The following is a 13,565-nucleotide window of genomic DNA, read 5'->3' on the forward strand; positions in this document are numbered from 1 at the left end:
TTGTACATTTGTTCTCCTGTAAGCCTCTTGTGTTTGATTTTCCAATTCATTCTTCAGGTTTGGTAAATTTTCTGATATTATTTCATTGAATAGATTGTCATTCCTTTGGTTTTTATCTCTAGGCTTTCCTCTATCTCAGCAATTTTAAAATTTGGTCTTTTGAAGTTATCCCATAATTTTCTGGATGTTCTCCTCATCATTTCTTACTATCTTTACTGTTTGATCAACTTTATTTTCAAGATTATATATTTTATCTTCATTGTCTAAGGTTTTGTCTTCAAGTGATCTAATCTTTGGAGATGCTTTCTATTTAAATGCTTTCTATTTTAATTTAGTTCATTGTTTCCTTCATTTCAAGGATTTCTTTGTTTTGTTTTATTCAGAATCTCTATCTCTTTTTTGAAGTAATCTTTTGTTTCCTGTATTTGTTGATGTAGCTCTTTTTCAAAGTGATCTTTTGTTTCCTGTGTTTGCTTTCTTTTTATCATCTTTTAGTTCACAAAACATTTTAATCACGTACATCCTAAACTCCTTCTCTGACATGCTTGCCATGGATTCTAATAATGTGTTATCTTGGCTTGTTTGGTGTACTTCCTTTCCTTATTTTTTAATGTTGTTCTTGTGTCTTTCCTTCTAACAATGTGCACCTGAGATTTTACAGCTTTTACTGTATAGACTTATAGTGTCCCTGCAAGTTTCCAATACCTTTGCTTTAAGGGGCAGATCAATATTAAGAAGTCTTAATGCAAACAATATGCAGCCTTAAACCAAATAGTTCCTATTAAGATGTTTACAGTTTTGTCAGAATAGACAGAAATGATGTGTTCAATTATTATCAATATTAACAGTAGGTTTATAGAAGGTTCTACAGTCTCTAATAGTGGAAAAAGACAGAACAGGGGTGGTATAGAATGAGATGTTAAGGAGATAGGAGGTGTGGATATTAAGGTATTAGATCTTAGGAAGTGTGTATGAGGAATCAAAAGAAGTTGGCTGGTAGCAGGAGAAAAGAGAGAAAGAGATTCTGGGGAGACAGATAATGGGAAGAGAATACAGAGTTTTTTGTACAAAAAAACATACAAACCAAAAATAAGAAAAAGAAAAAATATAACAATAAAAGATAAAAGAACATACAAGAAAATTATAATATACTATCCAGACATTCCAGTCCTCAATAGTCTAATGCATGGAAAGTACTTGGTTTCCTAAATGTTGGGGATATGAAGGTGGGAAAAGAGAGAGGAAAAAAAAGAAAAGAAAGGAAAAATATCTCAAAGAAAAATCATACAATTCTTTCTTCTTGAGTTCAATGTCTTCCATGCTTTCTTTCTCATCAAATATTCAGGGTTTTCAGGTGTTTGCTGGTATCTCTACCCACAGGCGGGTGAAGGCTATTAGTGTGGTAGGACTGGTCTTGAAGACCACATTGGAAGACTGCACCCTAAGGATATTCTGGGCCCACTCATGTGATGTGAGCACTAGGTCTTAGCCCCTTAGACCCCACAATTTCTGATCTCTAATTTACTCTCTAAACTGTATCTCTCATGTCCTCCTCCCTTTCTTCTTCTCAATCAGGAATCTCTATCCCCGGAAAGAGGTTTAAAAAAAGCCAAAACAAACAATGAGAAGAAAAGTCAAACCAAACACATAAACACAAAACCTTGCCCCTCTAAAGTCAAAAGAAGATGAAATAATAAGTGGGTTGAGCTCTGAGGTCTATGTGCCTGTGTGGAGAGCTTTTCTATGTGGGGCAGATCAGAACCAGGCTTTGAGAGCTATGGGTCAGCCATGTATCTGCATCTGGTGTACCAGATTAGTGGATCTTGAGGGGGAACAGTTAGGGGACTATAAGTACCTTGATATTGCTTCTAGGCCCTAGGCAGTATCCCAAGATGGGAGTTGTCCCACTAAAGATGACAATGGCAGTAACAGAGGTAATCCAAGATGGCGACAAAGGTGTCCCAAGATGGAGGCGACCACTTTCAGAGATGGGGTGGTGAAGACAGGCCATTTGATGATATTGTGTAACATGTATGGAGATGCAGAACTGTGGTGTGGGGTGCTGCAGTGGGCAATTATCTCCAGACCTTGTCCAGTGTCTCCAAGTGCAGGCTACCAAGTGGAGGAGACTATGACAGTAGTAGCAGTGTCTCAAGATGGAGGCAGCCAGGGAAGTCCTGTGTTGATTGATGGGGAGCCCCATGTTGGTTGATGGAGAGCTGGCACACTGCGGGATCCACACAGGCACAGGCAGGATCTGGCACACAGCAACAGGGTTCTGCATTGTTCTTAAAGATGGTAAACCTGCAGTTCATTAAGAGAAAAAAAAATGTGGTAGCAAAGTAAAAGGAAGTTTAAAATGTTCAAAAGGTGAACTGAAGCACAGCAGGGGAGAGGTCACAAGTGATGTCTATAAAGAAAAAGCAGTAAAAAAAAATAACCACCCACCCCCAATAAAATAAGTAATAAAAAAGAGAGAGAATAAGTGAATTAAGCTATTGAAGGAGGAAGAGAGGAGAGGAGTAATAAGAGAAAAAATAAACAAATTTTTAAAAAGAGCCAAAAGAAACAATGAGAAGAAAAGTCAAACCAAACACATAAGCACAAAACCTTACCCCTCTAAAGTCACAAGAAGGTGAAATAACAAGTGGCTAAGGAAAGCAAAAAGTTTAAAGTAAAACAGAGGGAAAAAAGTGATAAAAATGAAGATCTACAAGGCAACAGAAACAGAATACACACGCCCCACACATACACACATTCACACACACTTGATGAAAAATAGAGAAATAAGGGGGAAAAAAATAAAAATGAAGGGAAAGAAAAAAATTTAATTACACATGAAGGGCTGCTCTGCTGAGGTGGGCAACACTGTTGGCAAGTATGCATGTCCACTGCCTATGCCTTCCTGTCCTTTCAGTTTCTTCTTGGGCTGTGTACCCCTTAGAGCAAGGGCTGGGAGTTGTGAAGTCCATCTTCTTTGAGTTCCTCACTAAGCTGTCAGCTAGAGTGGTCTGGAACTGAAGCTGCCTGTATTGATTCTCAGTTTCCCTTCTTTCCAGTTTAAGGACAGAATAGGAAGTAGTGACAATTGGAGTTTTGTCCATGCAAACTCCGTGAGTGCACTCCCCGGGCGGGGCTGATGTAGACTTATAAATGTTAAGTTCAGGCAACTGGCAAACTTAGCTCTGAACACACTTGTGAGGTTTTCCATGAGTTTTCTACTCTAGGGAAAATGGCTCCATCCACCCTATTGCCAGACAGAAGCCAATCTTCACTGGGTGTCTGGGTATGGGGAGGGGGCTCCTTAGAACTCCATTGTTGGGGGAAAAGTGATGAAGTCACTGTTTTTCTAGCACACTTCACTGTCCATGAATGTGGTTGTCTCAGGAACAGACCCAAAGTGTAAATGTACCCATCTGTCCAGTTTCTGAGTTCACTTTGACTACTCCTGAAAGCCACCAAAGAGCACAATCCTCTTTGTGCCTCCCTTAGTCATGCCCCCACCAGGAGTTTTCTCTAGATCTCACAGCAGAACTATGCAGGGAGAGTTGGCCAATGCTGTTATGAACTCCTTGGCTCCTGCAGCAGAAATTCACCTCATAATCACTCTAAGATGGCATTCCACATCAGCTCTCCACCTCCAGCCAGGAAGCACAGAACACCCCTCACACAGCAGCTTGCCATGGCACTACCTCAGAGTCACTGTAGTTCAGACCTCATCTCTGTTTCACCAGTTACCCTGTGCCAAATTTCCTTCAGATTCAATCTCTTCTTTCTGCCTGGGTCTCTCCTCTCCTGTACAGTGGACTAACCTGCAGCATTATAGGTTGGATTTCTAAGGTATTCTTTCCTGTCCTATGTTCAGAGTTCCTGAATTTCTGTCTTTATGATTTCAATATTAGGATTCAGTGTGTTGCCTATCATGTACTTTACAAGGAAGCAGTATTGCAGCAGTATCCTTCTGCTTGAACCTGAAGCTCATGCAGCAAGTAAAATTTGCACCCATCTTCTACTCTACCCCATATTTTCCAGAGTCTTTAGTGTGTTCTTAACAATCATTTTTAATGTGAGTAGATATTGGCTGAGCATTTGCTGTGCATGTTCTATCTGTTCCTAGGTGCTGTGGATAGGCAGTTGGGCTAGCTTGTTTTTTTCCCCCAGGAACTAGGAAGTCTTATAGGTCAGCTTTACTAATAGAACTTGATAAAGTGATTGGCATACACAGGGTAGGGAGCATGCTATGAGCATTGGGGTGGGAAATAAGGTGATACTATTAAAAATGTGTAGGTAGAGCAGAAGGTCTTTGTGAGGGCATAGATAAAGGAGAACATTTCCTGTGTTGGATCCACCAAGGTAAGACAGCCATGTGGGTCATTTGGGATACCTGTGCTGGGTAAGCCAATGATACGTTGCATTTCCTATAGCCTATGATGAAAAGAAAGATGAGGATTTAAGTATAAACACACACACACACACACACACATTTTAAAAACTTTCTAACTAGTTAATTTTCTGACTTGAGAAAAATTTCTGTTCAGAGTAGCTGAGAGACATGGCCTGTGTAGGAGGGAAATAACCCTATAACATATGTACCTTTTTATAGTTTGTTAGGTATCTTAGCTGCAAGGAAGGATCCACGTGGATTATCTGGAGAAGTTTTAGTAAATGGAGCACCTCGGAATGCCAATTTCCCATGTGAGTCTGGTTATGTGGCACAAGTAAGTATTAGTGAATTTTCCCTGTGAATTGTTTTTTTCTGTTCTCTCTGGGGAAAAACCTTGGCTTATAGTTTAGCATGGTTCCAGTTGATTACTTCACATGCTCATGAAACAAAGCTTATCTACACCCACTTTTCATAATTTCCCATAAGAGTGAGATTACAAATGGAAAGGAAAGGAGGATCTGGACTATGACCCCTGTCAGGCAGTGGTGTTGATTCTAGCTGTTGTATTATTTACATAAAAGCCAATTCCTATCCTTTTTTTGCCCTCCCTTTACTTTCCTACTTTCTCTACATGATGCCTTTGGTGAATCCTTATACAAAGCAGTCTGGAAGTGCCTGTTGGAGTCATCATGATTACCTGTGCTCCATCTGGGTGTGCACTGGTGGATGAACTGCCTCCCTTGGACTCTGTAGCTCTCTGTATGTGGAATCACTAAAATTTGTGGAGCTGGAACTTTACGTTTAGTTTGTTATTTTTATAGATTAAATTACATTCACTGGAGGGATAGTCTTAGAAAAGACTCAGTTTGTCTCATTAAAATACTGTTTGCCTTCAGGATGGTGTTGGGATGGGCACCCTGACAGTGAGAGAAAATTTACAGTTCGCAGCGGCTCTTCGGCTTCCAACAACTATGACAAATCATGAAAAAAATGAGAGGATCAACAAACTCATTCAAGATTTAGGTCTGAGTAAAGTGACTGATATTAAGGTAATGTGACAAAGCCTGATAGAATCAGCCAGCAAAGAGGACCTCCCTATGTGGACAATGTGACCTTAATCAGAAGTTTCCTAAGGTGTGTGAGGTCAAAAGTGGCTGCTTTCCATAATGATGAGAAAAGTCAAATTACATAATATGAAGGTGAAAATGAAGCTGGAGAAGCAATCTTAATGATGGTTGCATCCCAGGACTGGAGTGTGGTCTAGTTTGAAGAGTGCCTCTCACACGGCTATTTCCATGTGATCTTCTCACCCTCATTGATGGGCTCATTTGATGTCTTTCCTCTAACTTTTCTTCTTCCCTTTTTCTACTACCCTTTAGTAGTTCTTCTCCCTCTTGCTCTGGGGTGACTTTGACCCAAAGCTTTTTTTATGGTATATTTCTGGAATTGATAATTGTCAGGAATCCAAGGATTCTAGTTCTGTGTAGTTCATTTTGGGATAATTTGGCTTTGAAAATTATATTTGGTCACATTAGGATTTAGTTATAATTTGTGTAGTGACCAAGTTATGTTTCTATAGCCTTTTTTCCCTTTGGCAACCCCTGTTATCACCTCTCCTTAGAGGCAATGAAGAATTGAGGGGCTGTTCTTGCTGCTACTTCCCCCTGGTACCTGTTGACAGTATTTTATATGAAGTATACTTTGTTTGGAAGAATAATCCTGGGATGCTACCAGTTAGCACTTATTTTTGTTTTATGAGTCATTGAGTTTTCTTTCCTTTGGCTCTTTATTTATTTGATTTTGCCTTCCCAGTAAGGTAGTCTTTTGCTATATTCTTTAACTTTAAGCAGGCACTGCTCAAAGTCACTTATTTGGATTTTTAAAGGAAAATATGTGAAGGCAGTTATTGACTTTTTATAGTTTATGTAATTTAATTGAAATAATTTTAAATTGTTATGAATTTTTTTAAAATAACAGAAATGTAGAGAAAATAGTCAATATGATAAATAGTCATATGACTTGATAATAAAAGTCATATGACTTGATAATAAAAATATGTTAGTTTCTTACCATATGCTGGGGACTTAGCTGTTAAAAAATAGTCAATATGATTGTCAGGTCATATGGTAGTATAATTACTCATACTATTCACCTTGCTTTATCAGTTATAAATATCACCTGCCATAATTACTTCAACAATTTTATTCTGAATATTTTAAAGAAAGTTATACAGTGTTTCTTCCCTGAATACTTATTTTACATCTATAAAATGACATTTCCTTACTTTACCACGATACCATTACTAATTAACAAAATGGACTGTATGCTCATATCATCACCTGGGTCAAGCCCATATTCATTCACATTCTCCACATTGTCTACAAATATCTTTCATAGTTCTGTTAATAGGACCCAGTCATGGCCTTGGGTAGCATTTGATTATTATCCCTTTGGAGACTCTGAATTTTAGAATTGTTTTCTTCTTCCTATCTCCCCAAAATCTTCCTACTCCCCTAGACACACATAATTATATTGACTGGTTGAAAAGACTGAGCCAGTGGCCCTATGGAATATCCCACCTTCTAGATTTGTCTAAAAGAATAAATAAGGTATTGTTCAATGAGTTGGGGTGGACACTGTCAATTTGGAAAGACTTGCAATGATTGATGTGCTGATGTGCTGTGGTAGAAAGCACACTTTCTTGATTGCAAGTCTATTCTTTGTAAGTTCACTTGGAGGCTTTTGGTGGTCTTCAAAAGTCCGCAGTGTTTGGGATGTTGTTAGAAGACTAATAAGTCACTAGAGAGACTTTCTATGTTCCTCTCCTATCTTTATTTCTTGTTTTATTGTGTGATTCCACTATATGGGACACATTGGTTAGTGTTCCAACTTATTTATGCTAAACTTAAATATTTGACTTGATAATAAAAATATGTATGTTTCTTACCGTATGCTGGGGACTTAGCTGTTAAAAGCACAGCCTTCATATCTGGTGCAGTCATCTAGAAGCTATGCTCTGAGCCTCATTTTACTCATTTGGTAAAAGATAAACCCCCTTATTTCAGATGTCTATTTATTTGCTATTCAGAATAATGAAGACAACAAAATAAAGTGTCTCTAATAGGACTGGCACAGGTTAATCTACCAAATGATAGTGAATATTGTTGTTTCTGTACATAACAACAATAACTTTTTGTTTTAGATTGGAACCCAGTTTGTATCTACAGGAGAAAGAAAAAGGACCAGCATAGCAATGGAGCTGATCACGGATCCTCCCATCTTGTTCCTGGATGAGCCCACAGCTGGTTTAGACTCCAGCACAGCAAGTGCTGTCCTTTTGCTCCTGAAAAGGTAAATACTATGGGAAAATTGTTCTTTCATTTATTTTATATTTGATGATTTCTGTGTACCACATATTCCTAGAGCAGGGTATTTGGAAGTGAACAGCAGAATTTCTTCCTTCCTTGTTAGAGGGAAATACTCAATGAACAAAGTAGTGTTATCAAGAATAATAAAGCAATAGAAGAGGGAGGGACGCCAGTGGTGGAGTGGGGATCTTTTTTAAAGAGCTGGGAAGACCACAGCACGTGACGCATGAGCTGGGAGTGAGTGAGTGAGACCTGCGGCAGCTGCGGTGGAGAGTTGTAGCTGGAAGGAGCAGCTTGTGGCCCTGAGGCAGAGCATGTCTAACGCATGTGGAGCACAAGAGAGTTTAGAGGGACAGAACCTGTGACCAGTGTGGGTGGAGGCTGGCTGCAGTACTGCCATAATGATACCACATGCTGGGGATTTAGCAAGAGAAATTCCTTTTTTCAGTTCTGGGGGCTGGCAGTTGGGATCAAGCTGTCCACAGGGTTGTCTGCTCAGAGGCCTTTCTCATTGGCTTGCAGATGGCCATCTTCTCCCTCGGTGTCTGTGAACTGATCTCTAAAATTGTCCCAGTCAGATGAGGATCCCCTTAATGACCTCATTTAAGGTTAGTGACCTCTTGGATGACGGTGTCTCCACATATAGCCACATTCTGAGGTACTGGAGGGTTAGGACGTCAACATATGAGTTTTGGGGAGACCACAGCTCAACTCATCCCAGTTAGAATCCATGAGAGTTGGAGTTGGGCTGGTGGCAGGTTGCACAGGTCTCCTGGGCCATTGTAAGAAGCGTGGCTTTTCCTGTCCTTAGAGGAGGTGGAAAGCTTTGTGAGAGTTTTAGAGAAGAGCAGTGACTGCTGTGGAGAACATTTGGCATTTGGAGAACACTTGGGCAAGGGTGAGTGGGAGGACACTAGGAAGGAGCTGCTGAAGTAGGACAGCTTTGACTAGGAATCTGACGATGGGCAGAGCCTGGCTTCTGGCTCTGTTCTGAAAAATGGAAGCAACAGGATCCGCTCAGAAAGTGGACATGGAGTGTGAAGATTGAGACAATAACTCCTAAGATTTGGGGCCTGAACAAATGGAAGAAATTAAAGTGATGCTTTTACTTTATCAAGGAAGAGAACAATGGAATTGAACAGTGTTTCATGCCAATATCCAGTTTCTCCTCCAACGTCTCCCCACGCACCACAACTCCTGTTCTTGTGGTAGCAGCCAAACATGCCGTCGTTGACATTCTACAGAAGGAAGAGGTTTCTCTCCTTCCTTTTTTTTTTTTTTTTGAAATGGGTAAAACCTGATGTTTTACGCTATTTTAATGTTGAAATTAACCCAAATTTGAACAGTGGAAGTCTCTTTGATGTGGCTTATGTGTTCTTTTACTATCTCCCTAATCATTCTTCAAGCATTTCTATTCTTCTCTTTCTCTTCTTTCTTCTTCCTTCCTTCCTCCTCCTTCTTCCTCCTCCTTTCCCTTTTCTCCTCTTCCTCCTCCTCCTTCCACTTCTTCTTTTATTCTTCTCTTCCTCTTTTTCTTCTCCCTTTCTTTCTCTTCTTCCTTCTTTTTTGTAATGGGGATTGAACCTAGAGGTATTTTATTACTGAGCCACATCCCCAGTCCTGTTTATTTTTTTTTTTTCGTGTTGAGACAGTCTTGCTAAAATGCTTAGGATCTCACTAAATTGCTGAGGCCTTCCTTGAACTTAAAGTCCTTCTGCCTCAGCTTCCTGAGTTGTTGGGGTTATAGGCATGGACCACCATGTTCAGCTAAGCATTCCTATTCTTTGAGGTCACTGTGATGTTTCTGTCTTGTCTTGTACTTTTCTTGTGTCTGCCATTTCTGCAAGGATAATGGTTCCTTTTTGTGTATTTAAAAAACCAAGGTCTGTTTTTAGAAACCAAGGTCTGTTTCTTTACTGTTACTGCTACTGGTATTGCCAACAGACTTTTATAGGTAAACGTCGTAAACATGTATGAGTGTGTATGTTTATATTTGTATACCATGTAGAAAAGTACTTCTATATTTTACTTAGAAATTTGTGGAATATAAATATTTTATGTGCATGTGCCTATATGTGTATACACACATGCACATCTATATTTGAATAGAAAGAACCCTGTAAAACTACATCTATCACTGTTGCTGTTTCTGTTAGCGTGTACGTATTAAAAAGTTCACAATAATATTTGAATTCCAGACTAAAATCTCCTCATCATTTTGAGTCTTTGCCATCTTCATATTTATAGGTGATATCAGATAGGAGAGAGTGACTCCCATTTTCTCAATATATTCCTTTATTTACTCAAACAAGTAATTTAACAACCAGACCTCCAATTTCTCTTGATTACTTTGTCCTCCACCCACTTTGTAAACATTTTTCACAATAAGTGTTTACTTCAGAATTAAAGGGAAACAAAAACATCAAGCATTGGAATATATTGACTGAAATACAATATCTCATTTGGTCTGAAATCTTGAAAAGTTACTCTGACTGTGGCTGAGTGCCCCTTAGTTCAATCCCTACTACCTAAAAAAAAAAATTAAAATTAAAAAGAAACCTTAGTGTTCTCAGTAAATGCACTGAATTTATGTTATTTATGTTCCCTAAGTATCAAGTAGAAAATAGGAAATGAAAGGGGAAGTTCATAAGTGAAAATTAAGAAAAACTGCATAACAGCAGAAATAAAATATTTTACTAAGTGCAAGAATCTGATGTTTAACGATTTATAGTTTTCCTTTTTTAACTTAGCATTTCTGAGCAGGGAAGAACAATCATCTTCACCATTCATCAGCCTCGCTACTCCATCTTCAAGCTGTTTGACAGCCTCACCTTATTGGCCTCAGGAAAACTCCTGTACCATGGTCCTGCCCAGAAGGCTCTGGAGTACTTCCAATCAGCAGGTGTGGTTGACATTTTCATGCACTAAATCTTTCATTCATTGACTCCTGGGGAGAGTAGAGGTGTTGACAGGAGTGTTACTTGATCTCTGTGCAGATATAGCTCGGGTTCCACCACTGTGAAGCATCTTCAGTTTGGTGATAAATTTTGCTTCATTGTGCAGCACTTGCTTGTTCTTTAGGCCTTTTTCTTTTTCATATTTGAGTGAGTGTGTGTGTGTGTGTGTGTGTGTGTGTGTGTGTGTGTGTGTGTGTTTCTACTGGGCCTTTGTTCTGCTTCACAGTTATGATGATCTTTTCCTGAAAGGTCTATGATTAACTGGTTGGACTGACAGCAGTTATTCCATCAATTGAATATTTATGGAAAGGCCCAACATTATCTTTTTCTTGACCATATAGCAGATTCTGGTTTTTCAGCTTTCCCTCTGACATGTGATTGTGCTCTGCCTTCAGGAGGCTCAGGGACATGCTACTTTATTTTCTAGTAAGATTAGATTGCAGATTTAGGCCCTGAATATATTTGAGTGACCTGTTAATCATTAGAGTGGCTGGTTCTAAATCTGACTTTGATGCACCAAAATTTCTGGGCTACCTGAATCTTTGTATTTCAGGTTGAATTATGTGATTTTTTTTTAATGGCTTATGTGATCTACTTTATTTTAGAGATTTGAATATGATTACAGATGCTTCTCTATGATCCCAAATGCCATTTAAATATTCACTAGCTATCTTTCTTGATTTTTATTTAATGTCTGTCATTTAAAAATGTTCAAGCACTCATGAGTCTGTGGAATCCAGAGTAGAAGAACATTAAGAGTCAGACCTCAGGCCAAGTTCAGATGATTGTGACACAAGAAGTTGAGTCGGAGCCCAGGTGGCTATGCTGGTCACCTTCTCTTGATAATGGTGCTTTGGAGATTTGTCATCTATGTGGAATTATGGCAGCTTGAGAGGTGATCATTTGGACCTCTGTATTTAAATGGCAGAGAAGCAGTCATTGCCGACATGTGTATTGCATTACAGAATTTTCCAGGTGAACTTAAGCCCAGTGCACCCAGGCATTTAACACTTTTTTCCTTGGACCTAGCTTTAGATTTATGAAGAAGTCCTAATTAGCACCAGAGGATTTTAATAATTCTTTGCATTTCTTGATTTATGATGAGTAAGGACTAATATAAAATATTTTGAAGAGAGAAACTAGGGTTAAAAAAGAACAAGAGGATGAGGGAGAATTTGTTAGATTCTCTTTTCCTTAGCCTCACCTCCATCACCCTCTGGAGGTGATCTACTTTTCTTTCTGAGACCATCAGGTTGAGTTCTTTGGTTTTCTTTCATAGGTTACCAGTGTGAGCCCTACAACAATCCTGCATACTTCTTTTTGGACGTCATTAATAGAGACTCCTCTGCTATAGTGTTAAATAGAAAGGAAGAGGACTCTGAAGGTATGTGAGTCTCAGTTTCACATGTTTTTGCCTGAATTATTTGGCTAAAGTTTAGATATGTGCTGGTTCATTAAAACATTGCTTTTGAATTTACATTAATGTTGTGTTCTGATGCCAACCAACAGATAGACTTTGTTGTCCATGAGTGCTGTATTTTTTATTAAACTTATTAATGTATATTTATGTGGTACTGTGAGGTATAAAATGAGTTTCCATTAAAAATAAATATGTTTGTGGATTGTATTACTTTCAAAATAAGAAACTTGGCACTTTATGCATTTGCACATAGAAGAAAGCAAGGATTTTATATTAAGAATTTTATATTAAGATTTTATATTAAGAATTGTAACTGCAGTAAGATGTCTGTTTTAAGAACAAGAGTCCCAATGGTTAGACAATGTCAGTTTTCTGTATCCATAAGATTATGGCAGAACTCAGATCAATTAGCTGTGCTTACTAATGTGTAAAGCAATGACCACCTTTTTTGAGACTTTTGTATATTCAAGCTTTAAAATTAAGGTGTTATCCAAGAAATGAGTCACAGAAAAACAGGTTATATCAGCTGTTATTCGTTAATAATGCTTTCCTTCTTTATTCCTTTTATTCCAAAGCTAATGGGGCCGAACAGTTTTCCAAGAGAGAAAAGCTAGTCGCAGACACATTAGCTGAATTTTATGCCAACTCCTCCTTCTACAGAAACACAAAAGCTAGATTACAGGAGCTCTCAGATGGTCAGAAGAGGAGCTCAGGCTTTAAGGAGATCACTCATGTCACCTCCTTCTGCCATCAGTTCAGATGGATTCTCTGGCGTGCATTCAGAAACTATCTAGGTTTCCCCTCAGTCACTATTCCTCAGGTAACCTACCAGATCTTTGTGCTCTTTTATAGTAATGTGGGAACAATTTAGTTCTGAAGTAGTCTCCATCAGGATTATGTGTATCTTCTACACACCATTCTATTTACTTGTCATCTGCACTGCACTTTGGATATAGAAACAGTCAATAGAAAAAGCAAAACATTAGTTTTTACATATGGAAAGCTGTTTTTTGTTGTTTTGTTTGTTTTTGTTTTTGCACGACTGAGGATTGGACCTGTGGGTGCTCCACCACTGAGCTTCCTTTCCAGCCCTTTTAAAAAACTTTTATGAAAATTTATAGCTTCTTCTATTGTGGAGAAAATATGTATGTCATGTGTAGATTTATCTGCTAGTTCATTACCCAAACTAAGGGCTCCAGGCAATCCTGTATGTGCTCTGATATGTCCTATAAAGAATGGATCCTTTCTATCCCAGATTAGACTTTGTATAGCAGAAAACAAAGAGAAAACAGTAGAGGAAGGAGAAATCCTACCAGCATCTTCAAGAGATACAATAGCATTAACTACATACTGACTATCAGAAAATAAATTAAATGTAGAATCTTTGAACATCATAAAAGCTTGCAATACTGCATTGAGCTCTACCTTTTGAGCTG

General features: G+C 38.6%; 1 protein-coding gene across 4 annotated transcripts in view; it reads left to right on the forward strand.

Annotated features, from left to right (window-relative positions):
* The window catches only part of LOC113175390 (broad substrate specificity ATP-binding cassette transporter ABCG2-like), a 53,838-nt gene that overhangs the window by 19,110 nt on the left and 21,163 nt on the right, over positions 1 to 13,565 (forward strand). Inside the window, exons 3-8 of one of the 4 annotated variants that reach the window (XM_077803468.1) lie at positions 4,604 to 4,718; positions 5,281 to 5,433; positions 7,587 to 7,735; positions 10,503 to 10,654; positions 11,989 to 12,093; positions 12,705 to 12,949. In XM_077803468.1, coding sequence (XP_077659594.1) covers positions 4,604 to 4,718; positions 5,281 to 5,433; positions 7,587 to 7,735; positions 10,503 to 10,654; positions 11,989 to 12,093; positions 12,705 to 12,949 — 919 coding nt within the window. The remainder of the gene's footprint in view (positions 1 to 4,603; positions 4,719 to 5,280; positions 5,434 to 7,586; positions 7,736 to 10,502; positions 10,655 to 11,988; positions 12,094 to 12,704; positions 12,950 to 13,565) is intronic. The other 3 variants (XM_077803469.1, XM_077803470.1, XM_077803471.1) reach the window with 3 other exon arrangements.

Source organism: Urocitellus parryii, chromosome 10, assembly GCF_045843805.1.
Source record: "Urocitellus parryii isolate mUroPar1 chromosome 10, mUroPar1.hap1, whole genome shotgun sequence".
In the NCBI taxonomy this organism is placed as follows: domain Eukaryota; kingdom Metazoa; phylum Chordata; class Mammalia; order Rodentia; family Sciuridae; genus Urocitellus; species Urocitellus parryii.